General features: G+C 39.1%; 1 protein-coding gene across 3 annotated transcripts in view; it reads right to left on the bottom strand.

Moving 5' to 3' along the window:
• LOC134207779 (mucin-5AC) overlaps window positions 1-24,974 on the bottom strand; it is a 76,135-nt gene that overhangs the window by 34,254 nt on the left and 16,907 nt on the right. For all 3 annotated transcript variants that reach the window (XM_062683679.1, XM_062683680.1, XM_062683678.1), the window contains exon 3: window positions 9,021-9,584. In XM_062683679.1, the coding sequence (XP_062539663.1) occupies window positions 9,021-9,096 (76 nt within the window). In that variant the 5' untranslated portion in view covers window positions 9,097-9,584. The remainder of the gene's footprint in view (window positions 1-9,020; window positions 9,585-24,974) is intronic.

Consider the following 24,974-nt stretch of genomic DNA (forward strand, 5'->3'; position numbering starts at 1 on the left):
TTCATTCAAAGAAATTTCTTCGGAAATTGCTTTTGGGAACCATTCGGAAATTCTTCTAGGATTTCCCTAGAACATTTTTTCGAAATTTACTGAAAAGATTCTTTTTTATTTTTCTGCGGGAATTCCTTTGGTTCCCTAATGTAAACTATTTTTGAAGTCGGTGCTTTCGGGCAAAATTATAAAATACCTATGCATATAATAAGCAAAGCCTGCGTCCCCAAAGCTTTGTTCCTTACGACGAATAAACGAGTCTACTTTTAGCAAGGAAACAAGCTAGTTCGGTTTTGTATTTCCTTGGTGTGATTTGTGGGAAGTCCGTCGTGGGATCAAAAGTGGCCAAGTTCGGACGAAGTATCCTGAAAGATTTCCCAACGAGAGCCTTAATGGTTTTCAATAAAATGCCTATATGAGTTTCCGCAGAATTTTTTATAGAGTTTCACAAAGGAATTTCTAATGAAACATAAACAAAAATCGTAGTTTTCTCCGGAAATCTCTTGAGGAACTCCACCAAGAACTTTTTTTGTCATATTTAACCAACTTTTGAGGAAAATATTCAATTTGGTAGGTCATTGTGCCCAGTCTTACTCAGCCAGAGCTCATTTAAGTTATGTTGATCATCTATTGAGATTTGTGCATACAAGAACGCGAGGTGGAGAGTAAACTGTCAATTGTGGTTGTCATTAGTGGATTCCATCGTGAATGTCCTTCCAGTATCCAAGGGTCACAGCAGGTGAATGAACTGCAAATTCTCTAAATATACTAGATATGCAGCCGCTCAAACATTGCCCAATTGTATATGTAACTCAAAGAATAGTAGTTAGAATTTTTCTGAAATTTAGATATATTGAGAAGTAAATCGACTGAACTTTATCAAAATCCTGAATTAGGAAAGCTTTTGGAAAAAAATATTAACATATTAGTCCTATAACACCGAAGCCTAATTCCTAATATTGCTCAAAAAAACGTTAAGAAAAGTGAAGCAGAATTCGTTGTTAACCTTCTTCGGATATTAGAAAAAACTTACGAATAAGATGTTGGGGTCATATTGACCCAGAAATGTAAATGCTTATAAAACAGTCAAATTATAACCGAATTACAAAGTTTATATACCGTTCGAAAGATAAACTCATCAATTTTGTGGCTATGTACTGATATGCTGGTTCTGGAGACAATGGCCACCGGGAAACGACTTCCACGGGGACCTTGTCGGTCATATAAGGGGAGCATAAAAATCGCTCCATATATGCCATTCGATCGCTAATTCTTCATATATTCTCTTAAAACGGTAATGTATGGTCCATGAGAGGGCTTCCGACGAAAGTGGCCACTCTTGGTATATGCAAGGTGTTCTCAGGGAACCCGTAGGAGGGGACATTTCCGTTTTAGCACCAAAATATACCGTGCGGCGGCTCTGTCGTCATGTTTTTCCACAAAATAGATGATAATGCGCTTGAAATCGATAAAAGACCACATTGGCCACTCCTGGTACAAGCAAGGTGCCCCCGGGGAACCCGCAGGAGGGGACATTTCCGTTTTAGCACGAAAATATGCCGTGCGGCGGCTCTTTCGTCATGATTTTCCACCAAACAGATGGTTATGCGCTTGAAATCGATAAAATACCACATTGGCCACTCCTGGTACATGCAAGGTGCCCCCGGGGAACCCACAGGAGGGGACATTTACGTTTTTGCACTAAAATATGCCGTGCAGCGGCTCTTTCGTCATTATTTTCCACCAAACAGATGGTTATGCGCTTGAAATCGATAAGTGACCACATTGGCCACTCCTGGTACATGCAAGGTGCCCCCGGGGAATCCGCAGGAGGGGACATTTACGGTTTAGCACCAAAATATACCGTGCGGCGGCTCTGTCATCATGATTTTCCGCAAAATAGATGATAATGCGCTTGAAATCGATAAAAGACCACATTGGCCACTCCTGGTACATGCAAGGTGCCCCCGGGGAACCCGCAGGAGGGGACATTTCCGTTTTAGCACGAAAATATGCCGTGCGGCGGCTCTTTCGTCATGATTTTCCACCAAACAGATGGTTATGCGCTTGAAATCGATAAAATACCACATTGGCCACTCCTGGTACATGCAAGGTGCCCCCGGGGAACCCGCAGGAGGGGACATTTCCGTTTTAGCACCAAAATATGCCGTGCGGCGGCTCTTTCGTCATGATTGTCCACCAAACTGATGGTTGTGCGCTTGAAATCGATAAGTGACCACATTGGCCACTCCTGGTACATGCAAGGTGCCCCCGGGGAATCCGCAGGAGGAGACATTTCCGTTTTAGCACCAAAATATACCGTGCGGCGGCTCTGTCGTCACGTTTTTCCACAAAATAGATGATAATGCGCTTGAAATCGATAAAATACCACATTGGCCACTCCTGGTACATGCATTTTGCACCAAAATATGCCGTGCGGCGGCTCTTTCGTCATGATTTTCCACCAAACAGATGGTTATGCGCTTGAAATCGATAAGTGACCACATTGGCCACTCCTGGTACATGCAAGGTGCCCCCGGGGAATCCGCAGGAGGGACATTTCCGTTTTAGCACCAAAATATACCGTGCGGCGGCTCTGTTGTCATGATTTTCCACAAAATAGATGATAATGCGCTTGAAATCGATAAAAGACCACATTGGCCACTCCTGGTACATGCAAGGTGCCCCGGGGAACCCGCAGGAGGGGACATTTCCGATTAGCACTAAAATATACCGCGCGGCGGCTCTGTCGTCATGATTTTCCACAAAATAGATGATAATGCGCTTGAAACCGATAAAAGACCACATTGGCCACTCCTGGTACATGCAAGGTGCCCCCGGGGATCCCGCAGTAGGGGACATTTCCGTTTTAGCACCAAAATATGCCGTGCGGCGGCTCTTTCGTCATGATTTCCCACCAAACAGATGATTATGCGCTTGAAATCGATAAGTGACCACATTGGCCACTCCTGGTACATGCAAGGTGCCCCCGGGGAATCCGCAGGAGGGGACATTTCCGTTTTAGCACCAAAATATACCGTGCGGCAGCTCTTTCGTCATGATTTTCCACCAAACAGATGGTTATGCGCTTGAAATCGATAATTGACCACATCAGAGCATAAAATAATCACCTTCACGAAGCAACTTCGGACTGAATATTGACAAACGTCGCATGACTATTCAAAACATAGAATGACTTACTCAGTTTTCTTCTTCACATATTCATTCATTTGTTTGGTACTGAGAATGGTCACTGCGTTTGATCGCGCAGCGGATAGGACCCAATAAATACGTTGTGTTATAGTACGGATTTAATTAAAAGACGACCGTTTTTGGGCCATCCAGCCATGGCGGAGGCAATTTGAATACTGTTTATTTCGATCAATTCATTATATATTCAATCATTCTATATCTGTAGTAGTCGATATGGAGCAGGGTGCTTGCAGCAAACAGCGTTTGAAGAAAACATAAATGGCTTTGATTATGTTGACTTTTGCACTAAAATTTCCGCTCAGTTTAACGTCGGGGTCAGATCTATGTGAGTAATTATTGAAATCATCATTTATGTGTTTAGTTTTACAGTAATTTATTAGTTTACGAAATCTAAATAAATACTCACTGACTGATATTTGATCGGAAATTGTCAATGTTCAGCTGAATATGAATATGTACGAAATGAGGGTGACAAAGAAGGCCGATGGGCTTCACCAAAAATATTCGATTATTTAAAGCTCTGGACCACATTGGACGTTCTTGGAGTCTACCAGGGGCCCCCAGGGAACCCGTAGAATGGGATATTTTCGTTTTAACACCGAAATATGCCAAGCGGCGACTCTTTTGGTGTGTTTTCCCACCAAAGAGATGGTTATTCTCTCGAAATAAATAAGTGACCACATTGGCCACTCTTGAACCTATGAGGTGCCCTTGGGGAACCCGTAGAAAGGGACATTTCCGTTTAACACCGAAAGATGTCGTGTGGCGGCTCTTTCGTCATGATTTTCCACAAAATAGATGATTATGCGCTTGAAATCGATAAGTGACCACATTGGTCACTTTTGGAACCAATGAGATGCCCACGGAAACCCGTAGATGGTGACATTTCCGTTTTATAGCGAAATGAATAAGTGACCACATTTTCCATTTTGGAACCTATGAAGTACCGCCGTGGAGCTCATAGGCGAGGACATTTCCGTGCTTACTCTTACTCTTACTTAGGGCCGATGCCCACATAGCGTGTTTTCAAGCTGCGTGCACGCCGCGTCCACGCAAGGTATCCGGCATCAAATGTAGTCGTGCACACGTTTACGTGTGCATCACTCCATTTGATGCTGGGTACCTTGCGTGAACGCGGCGTGCAAGCAGCGTGAAAAAACTTTACGTGGACATCGGCCTTAAAGACATGCCGTGCAGCGGCTCTTTCACTTTAATTGTCCATCAAATAGTTGGCTATGCTCTTGAAATCTAATATCAACCCGGGGGAACCCCAGGCCCAGTTTCGGTAATTGTGGAGTGCCGTGAAGAATTCATTGAAAGTGTCTGTGCACACAAAATCTCACTCACTTTTTAGGAGCTTTTCCTCAACCGAATTGCTCGCCGTAAATAGCATTCGACGAAAATCCTGCCCTATTGTTTCCTAATGAAAATTGGCTGAATGGGCTCTGAAGTTATGGCCAAAATACTAATTTCAGCAGCTGCATTGGAAAATCACTTTTCTGGCACTTATGCTCATCCGATTGGCTTGCAATAAGTTGCGTTCAGCAGAAAATTTTAGAATGCACATGAACAAATATTAAAAATAAGAGCTATCTACCTATTAGTGTTATATTAGACTTTTCTTATATATTTCTCAACCCTTTTGAACGAACGATAAAGGCACCATCACCACTAGGTAGATTAATCTAGTTTTTTTCTCTATCAAATAGGTCATTCATTCTGAATTTAATATCTACAACCTACAAGGTACCCGCAGGAGTCTCACAGAAGGAGAGATTTTTTTTATATCGAAATGTTGCGTTTTCATATCATTGTCCACGGCGGTCGGTGAAAACCTCAAACTTCTATGAGTCGATATTGAAGGGACCATCGACTAATGGTAATATCGAGATGCGGAATAGAAAATCCTTGAAGAGCTGTTCGAAAGAATCATCACAGTAGCCCAGAAACTATTTTTTAATTTGACTCAGTACTCAATTTCAAATGCAGAACAATTTCAAGCGCATAACCAACTTTTTGATGACTTGTGGCCAGGGTAGACAATGATAGACGAAGATAGAGCTGCCGCAAGCGGTACAGTACATTTGATATAACCATGAAAATGTCCTCTCCTACGGGTTCGCAGGGCATCTCAAAGGTTCCAAGAGTAGACAATATCACTAATCAACTCCAAGCACATGACCATCTGTTTGGTAGAAAATAACAAAGAAAGAGCCACCGCACGGCATATTTTGGTGTTAAAATGGAAATGTACTCTTCTACGGGCTCCCGGGGGCACCTCATAGATTTCAAATGTAGCCAATGTGGTCACTTATCGATTTCGAGCGCACGTCCATCTGTTTGATGGGAAAACACCAAAAGAGCCGCCGCACGGCTTATATTGGTGTAAAAATGGAAATGTCCCTTTCTACGGGTTCCCTGATGGCCCCTCATAGGTTCCAGGCGTTGCAAATGTGGTCACTTATCGATTTCGAGCGCATAATCATCTATTTTGTAGAAAATCATTACGAAAGAGACGCCGCACGGCATATTTTCGTGCTAAAACGGAAATGTCCTCTCATACGGGTTCCCCGGGGGCACCTTGCATGTACCAGGAGTGGTCAATGTGGTCATTTATCGATTTCGAGCGCATAACCATCTGTTTGGTGGAAAATCATGACGACAGAGCCGCCGCACGGTATATTTTGGTGCTAAAACGGAAATGTCCCCTCCTGCGGGTTCCCCGGGGCACCTTGCATGTACCAGGAGTGGCCAATGTGGTCTTTTATCGATTTCAAGTGCATTATCATCTATTTTGTGGAAAATCATGACGACAGAGCCGCCGCACGGTATATTTTGGTACTGAAACGGAAATGTCCCCCCCTGCGGGTTCCCCGGGGGCACCTTGCATGTACCAGGAGTGGCCAATGTGGTCTTTTATCGATTTCAAGCGCATTATCATCTATTTTGTGGAAAATCATGACGACAGAGCCACCGCACGGTATATTTTGGTGCTAAAACGGAAATGTCTCCTCCTGCGGGTTCCCCGGGGGCACCTTGCATGTACCAGGAGTGGCCAATGTGGTCTTTTATCGATTTCAAGCGCATTAACATCTATTTTGTGGAAAAACATGACGACAAAGCCGCCGCACGGTATATTTTGGTGCTAAAACGGAAATGTCCCCTCCTGCGGGTTCCCTGGGGGCACCTTGCATGTACCAGGAGTGGCCACTTTCGTCGGAAGCCCTCTCATGGACCATACATTACCGTTTTAAGAGAATATATGAAGAATTAGCGATCGAATGGCATATATGGAGCGATTTTTATGCTCCCCTTATATGACCGACAAGGTCCCCGTGGAAGTCGTTTCCCGGTGACCATTGTCTCCAGAACCAGCATATCACTACCTAGCCACAAAATTGATGAGTTTATCTTTCGAACGGTATATAAACTTTGTAATTCGGTTATAATTTGACTGTTTTATAAGCATTTACATTTCTGGGTCAATATGACCCTAACATCTTATTCGTAACTTTTTTGTGGGGTCGTTCCTGTTGCACCTTAAAATCCTTTTTTCATGTCAGATGCTTCATTTCCACAAAATATTAAAAGTCAAGAAATTTCAGAACGATCGGATTATCAGGTAAAAAGTTATTCTACTTTGAAGTTTCGTTTTGGGTCATATTGACCCCAACATCTTACTAAGGTTAAATTTTGATTCATCAAAATCAAAGAACAATAAAATAGTTTTAATTTAAATAACATTTTGAGGTAGTTATTAGTGTCGCTGGTAATTTACTATGGAATGTGCTGTTTGATGATCGATCGAATATTACAATTTTAATCAACTGAAGTCGATTTTTATACGAGCGATTCGTACCGTGTGAATCAAAACCGCGTGAATTTTTGGTCCTGCTCGGAAAATGACGCCTCCAGAGAGCAATTATTGGATACCCTAGCGGCCCGAGGTAAACAACCCTTCGAGGTGTTTTGGGAGATCGTGATGTGGTCTATATGCAGGCCATTTATAGTTTTCTTTGTGCTTCTGATATCAAAATCTAATAGTTTGTTTTTTTTTTCTTTCTTCAAAGTTTTTTTTGTGTTTAGTCTCTGCTTTCTGTTCCATAGAGCACCATAGCTCTTGCCATCCGGAAGATGCTCCCAGTCGAACCATTCCGCGAGCACGACGACACGCCACTTCGTCCCTGACGCCAAATACCGGGATGAGAAGCTGAAATTCCCTGATCCAAAATCCTTAAACCTGTCCATCCTTAAACATTGTAAACTAACCTCGAGTCACCACGAGTACGCTGGCTTCTACCCCTCTCCTACTAAATGAAAAAATAAATGATATTGATTGTATACATCGCAAAGAACCATGGCTCCGTAAAGTGTTATACACGCCTGAGCCTACCAAATAAACGAACTTGAAAAAATCCGCGTGAATTAAAAAATCCGCGTTAAAATTGATTTTTTCATCCACGCCGGTTCACGCCGCCGCCGCCGCCGATAAAAGCCAACGGCACGCCGCCGTGACACCGCCATCGCCGGGGCACAAGTGACCACTACGCCGCCGCCGCCGATTATATGACCGGCGCACAGGAGCCACTAGTTTTGACTTAGAAATAAATAACTCTAAATTAATATATAATGCCCTTCAAAAATCCTTATTTTATGTCATTATTATATTTTTTTTCAGCATTTTTTAGATTTATTCTGGACTTCCAATGCAAAATGTGATGAATATTATACTTTAAGACTGTAAAGAAGGTTAAGAAGTTATCGATTATGCATTTAATAAAACATTTTACAGGGAAATCAAAGGGTGTCCTTTTTGACCCGGGTTCCCCTTCCTAGACTAAGCCCAGGATATCGAGAAAGTTTCCAACCCGAAAACATCCTGCACCGGACCGAGAATCAAACTCGCCATCTCCGTATTGGCAATCATAAGCCTTTGCTCTCAAGGCTGCTGCAGACCCAAATTTAACGAAATGAAATGGTGAACCTTTTCGGAGGTTGGTTTCTGCGACAAATTCACATAATCTATGCGAAATGTGAAATCTGTGCGAAAAATGCACGATCACCACAAAATCGCGGGAAAAATTCACTGGTCTATCACTCACTGATACAAAATAATTAAAATGACGTAGACGATTGAAATTATTCGGCCTAAATATCTTCCGTAAGCAAATCGCATCTGCTCGGAACGGAAGTTGAGCGATAACTGACACATCAAACATCATTAAATGTTTAGTCTCATTAGTATTTTCCATGAATATTCCAAGCAGCTCAATTCCTATGCGTTCCTAGGCATGTAAGCAACAAGGATTAATTAAAATATCCCGACAAAATAGAAAAAAATACCCAGAAAGTGCAATGGGCATGGAATTTTACTATACTTTACCGATTCTGATATTTGATCACTACCGCCATCTAGTTATAAATATTTCTAGAACAAATGGTTTGAAACGATATGCAATCTGTCGACCAATCTAATTAAAAAGTTCTGCTATTGAATTCGCATCTTTTTCATCATCTGCAGACTAGTAGAAAAAAAAGCTTTCCGGTTCTACAATCGTATGTGCATCTATCTGCACTGGAGTTCTTTATCGTGGTGCTCACAAAGGTAAGCAAGCGTTGATTAACCATGCAGCCTCGTCCGCCAAGTAAGTAAGGAATTCGAAAATTAATCCTATGGAAGTCATACCAATGTATTATGGGGGACATCAGTGGAGTCTGACTATCGTATTATGGAATTTCCAAACGCATTCCACTCACCAAAAATCTATTCATCATCTAATATCGAAATTCAAGAATAATTAAAAATGGGTACTCACTTTCAATAATTTCCGATGCGGACTGAATGTTCTCGTTGTTCAGGTCCATCTTTTCACTGCGTTGACCAAACATCATCGTTCAGCAAACGGGGCAACCAATCAGTTGCTGCCGATGGCAATCCCAAGCAAAGGATGACGACAGGCCGCGATTACAATCCAATCTCAGTAGGCCAATGCTATTTCCAGCCTGTGCTTTGTTCCAGCCGCGAAACCTATCGCGTGACCTTCGACCCTTTCTCCAAAGCACTCTTCAAGCGCCACCCCAAGATGGCTTAGATTTGATTTGCTCGCCGCCTTCTTCGCTGGACTTCAAGGACGCTCATCGCGCTGCTGGACGGTGTTGTTGGACTAGTTGAGGCTCCGAATGGAAATCAGCGAGGCGATGCACGCGACCGAGCGAGCAGCTGGTGACGTCGTGTCGAGGACGAGGGGGTTTATGGCTTTCGCGTGTCGCGCTTGCTTTCCAAGTGGACGGTTCGGTCATTCGTTGCTGCACTCTGTTGCCGGAGGTCACTCCAGCGGGACCTTCTCCACTCGACGCCAAGGTTGTCGCATCTTGTTAACCTGAAAGGAGAAATTTGAGAGGTTGGGTTTAGTGCTCGCGTCGCGGGAAATCGGAATCGATCGATGTTTCTTGTTTGTAGTTTAGAAGGAGAGACGGTGCTCCTTGTTCCGAAGCTATAAATTTATTATGACGTTCTCGAATAAATTAGGAGAGGAAACCACACCGCTTTCTCCGCTTGTAGGCAGCAACATCAAAATTCGAAAAAGGCAAAGGGTGCTGATGCACGAAAATACCGAAATAGAGAAACCGCCTCGAACCGTTGATACCCATCCCGGCCCAACTTCTTGGCCCGTTGTGAATAGCACTCAGTAGTAGTGGCAAAGTGCATCACAGCGAAACAACGAAAATCGAAAGTAAAGCAACACCACTCAAGTCTTTTAAAAGCTTCCTTTCGTGCGATTCCTCCCCAACATCGCCGCACCGCAAATCCACCCGCACTTCTTTTGCACATCCACCCATAACTAGCTTTAGACCGATTCAACCCCCATTGTCCGCCCAACCCACGCTTCTACATCGGAACTAAACTTCTTTCCAGCGACCGACGACGATGATGACAAAACAGATATAGAGACGACAAAGAACGTCACTGTTCATGGCCGCATTGTGGGTTGGTAGGCTTTATTTGGATGTTTGTTCCTATTTTTCCGATGGATGGATATAATCACCATCGTTAGGTGGATATTTATTAGATTTTCAAGATTAGATCCAATCGGTTACTGTGGCGTGGCAGTCGCCGAGGTGGGGTGGGCCAAAGCCAATTGTAACGTAAAATTGTACGGATCGATAATTAAAAATAAACACTGCAAAAGGTCAATGAAATATAGATGGAGAAACTTTCGATTTGGTGAAGTTCAAAGACTTTTGATTTGGGGCGACTGCTAGCGTGAGACACTATCTTGATTTAAGCTCGTACTCGGCTGTTGTTGGTATTTGATTTCGATTGATTCCACCAATTCGATAAAAGCTAACAGCACAACATTATAGAAGCCATTTGGATACTACAGTTCGCATGCCATTATATTCCACATGTTTATCATAATTAGATTTTTGTTATTCATCAAATCATTTGTAAATATTTAAAATGTTGGACGTAATGTGAATTTCTTACTTGTGAATTGCCCTTAACAAATTCTTTGACAAATACAACTTTTTTATTTTTCGAATAACTAAAATCTGTGCTAAAACGTATACTTTGTAACCCATAGCTGCAATTAAAAAGCCATGTTCAATCTTAATCCAATCTAAAACCAAACTTAATTCAATCCAAGTATTACACGATCCAACTCCAACCCTAAACCAATCCGGATCAAAACCAAATTGTATCAAATCAAAACCAATTTCAGACTGAATATCATCCGAATACCATAGAAATTCAATCCAAATCAAACGCAATCAATTTCAATCCAATTCATTTCCAACAAAAATCAACCCAATTCAAACGAAATCCTATCCAATCAAAATCAAAACCAATCCAATTCCAAACAAAAATAAAACCGAACCTAAACCAAATATGCAAATCCAATCATTTCAAACATCAATCAATTCTAATCAAAATCCAAAACCAAACCAAATACCAATCAAAATTCAATCCAAATACAAAATAAATTCTCCTCCATCTCCTCCAAAATCTCCAAAAACTATTCCGGATCCAAACGAAATCAATCCCAAACCAAATTAAAAAAAAATCTAAATTCAATCCAAATACAACCCAAAACCAATCCAAATCCAACGCAAATCCAATGTATTTATTCATTTTATTTATTTATTTATTTATTTATAGAATCGTCTTCGATGGTATCGTACAGACTAAAATTAAACTACATTCTTAATCCTAGTTTTGAAACAATGCTTAGAAATATTAAAATCAAACATATCACACACAACGTTGAAATTTCTGAAACAGGAACTTAAAGGGCTGTTATACCCATAATTTGTCAAGTGCATGATTTGTCAAGTGAAGCGTGCCGTAACCTACGACTAGGAGCGATGAGTTGGGCCTCCGAGAGAAGATCCGAGCAATCTATGTATCCTTTGAGGATGTCGTGGACCAATAATCTTTTTAGTTTCACCCGTCTTCTTGACAAAAGTTCAAGATCCACCAGCTGACAGCGAGCAGGATAGTCTGGTAAATTTGCAGGGTCATTCCACGGTAAGTGACGAAGTGCAAAACGGATGAATGATTTTTGAATACGTTCAATACGAATGACTTGCGAAGTGTGGTAAGGATCCCAAACAGGGGCAGCATACTCAAGAATGCTTGGTCGTAGTAGAGCGACGTGGAACGAAACCATGCTGGTGTTCCGATATTACATGTTTAGTTGCTGATAATATGACTTTGTGGATCATAGATTCAACGAGTTTGCCAAGACAACATAGTATCGATATACCGCGGTAGTTTTCAACATTGCGCCTACTTCCTGATTTGTGGACAGGGATCATTTTTGCAGTTTTCCATAATTCCGGGAACGTATTGTCTTTCATCGATTGATTGAAAAGCAGTGGAGTCGCAAAAGATTCAGCACAGCTTTTCAAAAGATAGGGCGTTAAGCCGTCCACTCCTGCACCTTTGGACACGTCAAGGTCACAAAGAGCCTTTAGCACTTTACGATGGGAGAACTGAAAGCGTGGAAGACGTATTTCATGAACTGGGACGTTCTGGAAGCCTGCTGCGTGGGCTGGGGGCAGAGATGTTGCATTGAATACGCTTTGAAAGAATGTCTTCGGAATTTGGTTACTTGTCTTCTGAGATTTTACAGACTTCCAAAACATGGAGGGGTTGTTCTTTAAATTCGACTGCAAGTTGTCCAGGTGTCTACGGTAGCAGGAGTCAAGAAGCTCGTTGTAGGAAGATTCCACCAGTCGAAGTGCATTCCTGTTCTCGTCGGTTTTGTTGGCGAAGAATCTTTTGCGCGCTTTTCTCAATTTGTTTCGCTGGTTACGAAGTTCAGCATTCCACCAGGGCTTTCTGCTAATACTTCGGCGACGCGGTACCATCAATTGAAAAACTTCATACAGTATGTCATAGAACAAGACAACATTACCATCGATAGAAGGCGCCTGGAGATATTGATTCCAGTTGATCGTAGAAAGCTCAGAATTAAGAGAGAGACAATCGCATCGCCGGAAGTCGAAATCTATAGCATCTGGATCGCGTTCAGTTTGAGCGGGTACGAAACTGCAAACATCCATTAGTATTAGCACTGGCGGGTGATGATCATCTGTTGGTAGCAGGGGCAAGGCTGGGTGAGAAACTTCTAAGATGTCCGACGAGCTCGTGAATACAAGATCAAGCACTCTACTATTACGATTTGAAATGGAGTTGATTTGCACCAGACCGCTGGCGGAGATTGATTCGGTTAGAGAAATTGATTAGTGGAATTCTAACATCGACCTGTTAAGAAGAGTTGTAGAAAAACCTTCGCACTAAAAGTCCACCATACAATACATTTTGAAATTAGGACTCTGGAATGAGTTATTGACAAACTACTAAATGATCGAACGCAAATTACTAAATGATCGATAACATTCTTGGATGCAGCCATCGAGGATCACCTCGAAACAATTCAGTTCATGTTTCACAGCAATTAGCACACACCCACCTCTACAAAGGTTGCTGGTGGACTCACTACGATCACAACGAAATATCGTGTAGTCCGACGAGAGTTCTGAATTGATCCAATCTAAATCCAAATCCAATAAAAATCCAATCCTAATACAATCCGAATTCAAAATGAAATTAAATCTAAATTGAATCAAAACACAAGACCAATCTAACCCAATCCAACCCAATTTAAATCCAAATTCGATCACATTTCAACCCAAATCCAATTCAAACTCAAAACAAATTCGCATTCAATCCGAATCCACATCTAATCCAAATGCAAAAGAAATCCAATTCAAATCCAATCCAAACCCAATCCAAATCCAATCCAAATCCAATTCAAATCCAATCCAATTCCCATCCAAACCCAATCGAAATCCAAATACAATAAAAATTCAATCTAATCCAAATCCGATACAAATCCAATCCAAATCCAATCCAAATTCAATTCAAATCCAATCAAAAACCCAATGCATATCCAAATCCAATCCAATGTAAATCTAATCCAAATCCAATCCAAATCCAATACAAATCCAATTCAAATCCAAATCAAATCCAAATCCAATACGAGTATAATACAATCCAAAACCAATACAAATCCAATCCAATTCCTGTCCAAATCCAATCCAAATCCAATTCAAATCTAAATCCAGTCCATTCCAATCCAATCCAAATCTAATCCAAATCCAATACAAATCCAAATCAAATCAAAATCGAATCGAAATCCAATACGAGTCTAATCCAATCGAAAACCAATCCAAATCCAATCCAATTCCTATCCAAATCCAATCCAAATCCAATTCAAATCCAAATCCAATCGAAATCCAATCCAAATCCAATTCAAATCCAGTCCAAATTTAATCCAAATCCAAATTCAATCCTAATCCAAATCCAATCCAGATCCAATCCAAATCCAATCGGTATCAAATCCAATCCAATTCCAATCCAAATCCAATCCAAATCCAAATCCAATCCAATTCCAAATACAATCCATTTCCAAATTTAATCCAAATCCAAATCAATTCCAATCCAAATTCAAATCTTATCCAATCTAATTCCTATCCAAATCCAATCGAAATCCAAATCCAATTCAAATCCAATTCAAATCCAATATAAATCCAATCCAAATTCAATTCAAATCCAATAAAAATCAAATCCAAATCCAAATCAAACCCAAACCTAATCCAAATCCAATCCAAATCCGATCCAAATCCAATCCAAATCCAAATCCATTCCAAATTCAAATCCAATCCAGATCCAATCCAATTCAAATTCAATTCAAATCCAACCCAAATCCAATCCAAATCCAATCCAAATCAAGTCCAAATCCATTCCAGAATCTATTCAAAACCAATCAAAATCGAATCCAAATACAATCCAAATCCAATCCAATCGAATTTCTATCAAAATCCATTTCACATCCAATCTAAATCCAATTCAAATTCAATCAAAATCGAATCCAAAAACAATCCAATTCCAATCCGATTGCTATCCAAATCCAATCAAAATCCAACCCAAATCCAATCCAAATCCAATTCAAATCAAACCCAAATCCTATCCAAATTTATCCCAAATCAATCCAAATCCAATCGAAATCCATTCCAAATCCAATCCAAATCCCATTCAAATCCAACCCAAATCCAATCCAAATTCAATCCAATTTCAATCCAAATCATATCCAAATATAATCCAAATCCAATTCAAATCCAATCCAAATCCAACCCAAATCAATCCAAATTTAATCCAAATCCAATCAAATTCGAATCCAAATCCGAATCCAATACAATCGAAATCCAATCAAATCCAAATCCAACCCAAATCCAATCCAATGCAAATGCAGTCCAGTTCCAATCCAAATCCTATCCAAATCCAATCCAAATCCAATCAAAATCCTACCCAAATCCAACCCAAATCCAATCCAAATTCATCCCAAATCAATCCAAATTTAATCCAAATCCAATCAAATGCAGTTCAAATCCCATCCAAACCAATTCAAATCCAATCAAAATCCCACCCAAACCAATCCAAATCCACCCCAAATCAAATCCAATTTAATCCAAATCCAATCAAAATCGAATCCAAATCCAATTCAAATTCAATCCAAATCATATCCAAATCCAAACCGAATCCAATCCGAATCCAATCCAATCCAAATCCAATCCAAATCCAATCCAAAACCAATCCAAATCCAACCCAAATCCAATCCAATCCAAATGCAGTCCAGTTCCAATCCAAATTCAATTCAAATCCTATCCAAATCAAATCCAATCAAAATCCTACCCAAATCCAACCCAAATCCATCACAAATCAATCCAAATTTAATCCAAATCCGAATCCAATCCAAATCCAATCGAAATCCAATCCAAATCCAATCCAAATCCAATCCAAATCCAATCCAAATCCATCCCAAATCAATCCAAATTTAAACCAAATCCAATCAAAATCGAATCCAATTCCAATCCAAATCCAATCCAAATTCAATCCAAATCTTATCCAAATCCAAACCGAATCCAATCCGAATCCAATCCAAATCCAATCCAAATCTAATCCAAATCCAACCCAAATCCAATCTAAATCCATCCCAAATCAATCCAAATTTAATCCAAATCCAATCAAAATCGAATCCAAATCCAATCCAAATTCAATCCAATTTCAATCCAAATCATATCCAAATCCAAACCGAATCCAATCCGAATCCAATCCAAATCCAACCCAAATCCAATCCAAATCCATCCCAAATCAATCCAAATTTAATCCAAATCCGAATCTAATCCAATCCAAATCCAATCCAAATCCAATCCAAATCCAATCCAAATCCAACCCAAATCCAATCCAAATCCATCCCAAATCAATCCAAATTTAATCCAAATCCAATCAAAATCGAATCCAATTCCAATCCAAATCCAATCCAAATTCAATCCAAATCATATCCAAATCCAAACCGAATCCAATCCAATCCAAATCCAATCCAAATCCAATCCAAATCCAATACAAATCCAATTCAAATCCAAATCAAATACGAGTATAATACAATCCAAAACCAATACAAATCCAATCCAATTCCTGTCCAAATCCAATTCAAATCCATTTCAAATCTAAATCCAGTCCATTCCAATTCAATCCAAATCTAATCCAAATCCAATCCAAATCCAATACAAATCCAAATCAAATCAAAATCAAATCCAAATCCAATACGAGTCTAATCCAATCGAAAACCAATCCAAATCCAATCTAATTCCTATCCAAATCCAATCGAAATCCAAATCCAATCCAAATCCAATTCAAATCCAATCTAAATCCAATCCAAATTCAATTCAAATCCAATAAAAATCAAATCCAAATCCAAATCAAATCCAAACCTAATCCAAATTCAATCCAAATCCGGTCCCAATTCAATCGAAATCAAACCCAATCCAAATCCAATCCAAATCCAAATCCATTCCAAATTCAAATCCAATCCAAATCCATTCCAAATTCAAATCCATTCCAAATTCAAATCAAATCCAAATCAAGTCCAAATCTATTCCAGAATCTATCCAAAACCAATCAAAATCGAATCCAAATACAATCCAAATCCAATCCAATCGAATTTCTATCCAAATCCATTCCAAATCCAATCTAAATCCAATCCAAATTCAATCAAAATCGAATCCAAAAACAATCCGAATCCAATTCCAATCCGATTGCAATCCAAATCCAATCAAAATCCAACCCGAATCCAATCCAAATCCAATTCAAATCAAACCAAAATCCTATCCAAATCCATCCCAAATCAATCCAAATCAAACCCAAATCCAATCCAAATCCAATCCAAATCCCATTCAAATCCAACCCAAATCCAAGTCCAACCCAAATCCAATCCAAATTCAATCCAATTTCAATCTCCAATTCCAAATCCAATTCAAATCCAATCCAAATCCATCCCAAACCAATCCGAATTTAATCAAAATCCAATCAAATCCGAATCCAATACAATCGAAATCCAATCAAATCCAAATCCAACCCAAATCCAATCCAATGCATATGCAGTCCTGTTCCAATCCAAATCCTATCCAAATCCAATCCAAATCCAATCAAAATCCAATCCAAATCCAACCCAAATCCAATCCAAATCAATCCCAAATCAATCCAAATTTAATCCAAATCCGAATCCAATCTAAATCCAATCGAAATCCACTCCAAATCCAATCCAAATCAAATCAAAATCTAATTTAAATCCAAATCCAACCCAAATCTAATCTAAATCAATCCCAAATCAATCCAAATTTAATCCAAATCCAATCAAAATCGAATCCAAATCCAATCCAAATTCAATCCAAATCATATCCAAATCCAAACCGAATCCAATCCAATCCAAATCCAATCCAAATCCGACCCAAATCCAATCCAAATCCAATCCAAATCAATCCAAATTTAATCCAATGCAAATCTAATCCAAATCCAATCCAAATCCAATACAAATCCAAATCAAATCAAAATCAAATCCAAATCATATACGAGTCTAATCCAATCGAAAACCAATCCAAAGGCAATCCAATTCCTATCCAAATCCAATCCAAATCCAATTCAAATCCAAATCCAATCCAAATCCAATCGAAATCCAATCCAAATCCAATTAAAATCCAGTCCAAATTTAATCCAAATCCAAATTCAATCCTAATCCAAATCCAATCCAGATCCAATCGGTATCAAATCCAATCCAATTCCAATCCAAATCCAATCCAATTCCAATCCAAATCCAATCCAAATCCAAATCCAAACCAATTCCAAATACAATCCATTTCCAAATTTAATCCAAATCCAAATTCAAATCTAATCCAATCTAATTCCTATCCAAATCCAATCGAAATCCAAATCCAATCCAAATCCAATGCAAATCCAATCCAAATCCAATCCAAATTCAATTCAAATCCAACAAAAATCAAATCCAAATCCAAATCAAATCCAAACCTAATCCAAATCCAATCCAAATCCGATCCAAATCCAATCCAAATTCAATCGAAATCAAACCCAATCCAATCCAAATCCAATCCAAATCCAAATCCATTCCAAATCCAAATCCATGCCAAATTCAAATCCATTCCAAATTCAAATCAAATCCAAATCAAGTCCAAATCTATTCCAGAATCTATCCAAAACCAATAAAAATCGAATCCAAATCAATCAAACCAATCAAAATCGAATCCGAATCAAATAAAATCCAATCCAATCGAATTTCTATCCAAATCTATTCCAAATCCAATCTAAATCCAATTCAAATTCAATCAAAATCGAATCCAAAAACAATCCGAATCCAATTCAAATCAAACCCAAATCCTATCCAAATTTATCCCAAATCAATCCAAATCCAATCAAAATCCAATCCAAATCCAATCGAAATCCATTCCAAATCCAATCCAAATCCCATTCAAATCCAACCCAAATCCAAATCCAACCCAAATCCAATCCAAATTCAATCCAATTTCAATCCAAATCATATCCAAATATAATCCAAATCCAATTCAAATCCAATCCAAATCCAACCCAAATCAATCCAAATTTAATCCAAATCCAATCAAATTCGAATCCAAATCCGAATCCAATCCAAATCCAATCGAAATCCAATCCAAATCCAACCCAAATCCAATCCAAATCCAATCCAAATCCATCCCAGAATCAATCCAAATCCAATCCAATCCAGATGCAGTCCAGTTCCAATCCAAATCTAATCCAAATCAATCCAAACCAACCCAACCAATCCAACCATCCCAAACCAAATCCATCCCAAATCAAATCCGAATCCAATACAATCGAACCAATCAAATCCAAATCCAATCCAATTCAAATGCAGTCCTGTTCCAATCCAATCCTATCCAAATCCAATCCAAATCCAATCAAAATCCTACCCAAACCAATCCAAATTCATCCCAAATCAATCCAAATTTAATCCAACCAATCAAATTCGAATCCAAATCCAAACCAATCCAATCCAAACCAATCGAACCAACCCAAATCCAACCCAAATCCAACCCAAATCCAATCAAAATCGAATCCAAATCCAATCCAAATTCAATCCAATTTCAATCCAAATCATATCCAAATCCAAACCGAATCTATCCGAATCCAATCCAATCCAAATCCAATCCAAATCCAACCCAAATCCTACCCAAATCCAATCCAATCCAAATGCAGTCCAGTTCCAATCCAAATTCAATTCAAATCCTATCCAAATCAAATCCAATCCAAATCCAATCAAAATCCTACCCAAATCCAACCCAAATCCATCCCAAATCAATCCAAATTTAATCCAAATTCGAATCCAATCCAATCCAAATCCAATCGAAATCCAATCCAAATCCATTCCAAATCCAATCCAAATCCAACCCACATCCAATCTAAATCCATCCCAAATCAATCCAAATTTAATCCAAATCCAATCAAAATCGAATCCAATTCCAATCCAATTTCAATCCAAATCTTATCCAAATCCAAACCGAATCCAATCCAAATCCAATCCAAACCCAACTCAAATCCAACTCAAATCCAATCCAAATCTATCCCAAATCAATCCAAAAACAATCGAAATCCATTCCAAATCCCAAATCCCAAATCAATCCAAATTTAATCCAAATCCAATCAAATTCGAATCCAAATCCGAATCCAATCCAAATCCAATCCAAATCCAATCCAAATCTAATCCAAAACCAACCCAAATCCAATCCAAATCCATCCCAGAATCAATCCAAATCCAATCCAATCCAGATGCAGTCCAGTTCCAATCCAAATCTAATCCAAATCCAATCCAAATCCAACCCAAATCCAATCCAAATCCATCCCAAACCAAATCCATCCCAAATCAAATCCGAATCCAATACAATCGAAATCCAATCAAATCCAAATCAAATCCAATGCAAATGCAGTCCTGTTCCAATCCAAATCCTATCCATATCCAATCCAAATCCAATCAAAATCCAATCCAAATTCATCCCTAATGAATCCGAATTTAATCCAAATCCAATCAAATTCGAATCCAAATCCGAATCCAATCCAATCCAAATCCAATCAAAATCGAATCCAAATCCAACCCAAATCCAATCCAAATCTAATCCAAATCAATCCAAATCATATCCAAATACAATCCAAATCTAATCCAAATCCAACCCAAATCCAATCTAAATCCACCCGTAATCAATCCAAATCCAATCAAAATCCTACCCAAATCCAACCCAAATCCAATCCAAATCCATCCCAAATCAATCCAAATTTAATCCAAATCCAATCAAATTCGAATCCAAATCCGAATCCAATCCAATCCAAATCCAATCGAAATCCAATCCAATCCAAATCCAACTCAAATCCAATCCAAATCTATCCCAAATCAATCCAAATTCAATCCAATTTCAATCCGAATCATATCCAAATCCAAACCGAATCCAATCCAATCCAAATCCAATCGAAATCCAATCCAAAACCAATCCAAATCCACCCCAAATCCAATCCAAATGCAGTCCAGTTCCAATCCGAATTCAATCCAATCCAAATCCAACCCAAATCCAATCCAAATCCATCCCAAATCAATCCAAATTTAATCCAAATCCGAATCCAATCCAATCCAAATTCAATCGAAATCCACTCCAAATCCAATCCAAATCTAATTCAAATCCAAATCCAACCCAATTCCAATCTAAATCCATCCCAAATCAATCCAAATTTAATCCAAATCCAACTCAAATCTAATCCAAATTCAATCCAATTTCAATAAAAATCATATCCAAGTCCAAACCGAATCCAATCCGAATCCTATCCAATCCATATTCAATCCAAATCCAATCCAAACCCAACTCAAATCCAACTCAAATCCAATCCAAATCTATCCCAAATCAATCCAAATTCTATCCAATTTCAATCCAAATCCAACCCAAATCAATCCAAATTTACTCCAAATCCAATCGAAATCCAATCCAATCCAAATCCAACCCAAATCCAATCCAAATCCAATCAAAATCTAATCCAAAACCAACCCAAATTCAATCCAAATCCATCCCAGAATCAATCCAAATCCAATCCAATCCAGATGCAGTCCAGTTCCAATCCAAATCTAATCCAAATCCAATCCAAATCCAACCCAAATCCAATCCAAATCCATCCCAAACCAATCCGAATTTAATCAAAATCCAATCAAATCCGAATCCAATACAATCGAAATCCAATCAAATCCAAATCCAACCCAAATCCAATCCAATGCAAATGCAGTCCTGTTCCAATCCAAATCCTATCCAAATCCAATCCAAATCCAATCAAAATCCAATCCAAATTCATCCCTAATGAATCCAATTTTAATCCAAATCCAATCAAATTCGAATCCAAATCCGAATCCAATCCAATCCAAATCCAATCGAAATCCAATCCAAATCCAACCCAAATCCAATCCAAATCTATCCCAAATCAATCCAAATACAATCCAAATCCAATCCAAATTCTATCCAATTTCAATCCAAATTATATCCAAATCCAATCCGAATCCAATCCAATCCAAATCCAATCAAAATCCAATCCAAATCCAACCCAAATGCAATCCAAATCCATCACAGAATCAATCCAAATCCATTAAAAATCGTATCCAAAAACAATAAAAACCCAATCCAAATCCAATAAAATCCAACTCAAATCCAATTCAAATCCAATCCAAATCTAATCCAAATCCAATCCAAATCCAATCCAAATCCAATCCAAATCCAACCCAAATACAACCCAAATCCTATCCAAATCCAATCAAAATACAATCAAAATCGAATCCAAATACAATTCAAATCCAATCCGAATCCAATCTAAATCCAACCCAGATCCAAACCGAATCCATTCCAAATCCAATTCCTATCCAAATCGAATCCAAATACAATTCAAATCATATCCGAATCCAATCCAAATCCTACACAAATCCATCCCAGAATCAATCCAAATTTAATCGAAATCCAAACCGAATCCAATCCGAATCCAATCCAATTCAAATCCAATCCAAATCTAATCCAAATCCAATCCAAATCCAATCCAAATTCAATCCAATTTCAATCGAAATCATATCCAAATCCAAACCGAATCCAATCCGAATCCAATCCAATCCAAATCTAATCGAAATCCAATCCAAATCCAATCCAAATCCAACCCAAATCCAATCCAAATCCATCCCAAATCAATCCAAATCCAATCCAAATCCTACACAAATCCATCACAGAATCAATCCAAATTTAATCGAAATCCAAACCGAATCCAATCCGAATCCAAATCCATACCGAATCCAATCTAAATCCATTCCAAATCCAATCCAAATTCAAACCAATTTCAATCCAAATCATATACAAATCCAAACTGAATTCAATCCGAATCCAATCCAATCCAAATCCAATCCAAATCCAACCCAAACCCAACCCAAATCCAATCAAAATCTAATGCAAAACCAACCCAAATGCAATCCAAATCCATCCCAGAATCAATCCAAATCCAATCAAAATCGAATCCAAAAACAATAAAAACCCGATCCAAATCCAATAAAATCCAAATCCAATTCAAATCCAATCCAAATCCAATCAAAATCGAACTGAAATCCAATTCAAATCCAATCCGAATCCAATCTAAATCCAACCCAGATCCAAACCGAATCTATTCCAAATCCAATTCCTATCCAATCCGAATCCAATCCAATCCAAATCTAATCCAAATCCAATCCAAATCCAATTCAAATTCAATCCAAATTCAATCAAAATACAAAATTCATCCAATTCCAATTCAGATCCAGTCGAAATGCAATCCAGATCCAATCCAAATTCAATTCAAATCCTATCCAAATCAAATCAAGATCCAATCCAAATCATATTCAAATTCCACTCAAATCAAATCGAATCCAAATCCAATCGAATCCAAATTTATTCTAATTTCAATTTAAATTCAATACAAATTCAATCCAAATCCAATTCAAAATCAAAGTCAAATCCAATCCAAATTCGATCAAAATTAAATCTAAAACCAATCTAAAACAAAAAATTCAAATTCAAATCTAATTCAAACTCAATCAAAATCCAATCATTCAAAATTCACTTGTTTTTTTGGATTCAATAAATATGCGAATAAATTGCTCAACAATGATTGGAATGATGTGACTTAACCCCGAAATAGCCACATGGTAAAAGTCATTTAATATTAAAATTTATTCACTCGGCGGCGCTAGTAGTGCAATGAGAATTCAATCAAAGTTAATTATCTATATTCCGGGTATTAAACCACCCGACTTGGACATTAATTTACAATGTTCTGAAAACTCATATGTGAATATGTACATTATGTGGAAGATATTAATTTGAAAAATGTATTTGAGGTAACCACTTTCCCTTAGATGGGACTCGAACCCACGACCCTCAGTACGCTAGACTGGTGCTTTAACCAACAAAGCTACGAAGGACCTCCGTCGGCTTCATGGGTCATACCGGTGGTCATGCTCTGTGGTCGAACTCGATCCTTTTATCGAACAAGTGGCCGCGCGAAGAACAACATGGTATCGTCGCTTTCGCGGCGTCGGTCAACCGGGCGGGTTCCGAGCCCGAGGACGGAAAGGGGTCCTCGTCAAGGCTGGGGCAGGCGTAGGCCTCGCGTCGGCAAGTCCCTCTGTGTGCTGGCGAATAGGCCCTATCGCAGAAAGGTCAATTTGGGGTGCACGCGGCATCATCATTCTTGATACCAGTCGTGCAGAGGGAAGCAGGCGCGAGGTCGACCCTTCCCACCTTCCGAGGACATAGGGCGTGGTAAGGCCACCTGGAAAGCCGGCAACGCGCTGGCACGATACCGTGGTGTTCTTCTAAAATAGCGAGTTAAGATGTTCGGTGCTGCAAGGACACACAGCTAACCTCGAGGGTGCGTTGTGCACTGGCCTCCCTTTGAAGCATTACTTTCTGGTTGTTCCGAAAGGAAGGTGGGCTTGGCGGCAATGGAAATGGTTTAGCTGGTCGGGGATGCAGTCCTGCCTCCCTCATTGGAGGTGGCCCCTAACCCAGCACTTCCTGGTCAACCCAGGATGTCTGTTGAGCAGATTCCCCCTCCATTGTTTAGGAAGAAAAAAAAAAAAGAAGGACCTTTGTCGGCTTTGGGAATCTCGAGCTTTTTCAGTACCCGCTAGGTCTCCCCCTTTATGTACATATTCACATATGAGTTTTCAGAACATTGTAAAGTACAATGAAACTTCAATCTGTATTTGATTTCTCTAATTCTAGAACACTATTTCAGTACCGACTTCCACAAAATTGTTCGAAAGACAAAAACAACGATGTTGAATTTTGGACTTCATTGCTTTGTTTATAAAAAAATTGATTTATTTCCACAAATGCAAATTCTTCCACATATTCAACGCGAGTTTCGCTCTTAAGTGACTAAATAAAGATGTTTGTTGGTGAAATTCTTATCCGTCTAAAAATAGGAATCTAAATGCATTTAAAACAGAAAGAAATTTATGTGTTTTCTACATAAAAATATTTCTATCCTCTGTTTTGCGGTTTCGTGAACTCCAGTTCGAGAACCATCGCCACATTGACTCACAATATTTATATTTACCTTCGGTTCGCTTATGAGCAGTTTCGGTCAATGCCTGAACTCTCCCTCCCACACGCCCACAACCCACATCCTACGTACTTTTTGTACACACTAGCGTCCAACAAGTTTTGTTTACTCGCTCGGTTAATCAATTCAATACAGCATTCGCCGCAAAAATATTGCCGCTCGATCCGTTGGTTATTGTTGCCGCTGCTCATTAGAGAGAATCGTCTAA

Source organism: Armigeres subalbatus, chromosome 1 (assembly GCF_024139115.2).
Source record: "Armigeres subalbatus isolate Guangzhou_Male chromosome 1, GZ_Asu_2, whole genome shotgun sequence".
NCBI classification, from domain to species: Eukaryota; Metazoa; Arthropoda; class Insecta; order Diptera; family Culicidae; genus Armigeres; species Armigeres subalbatus.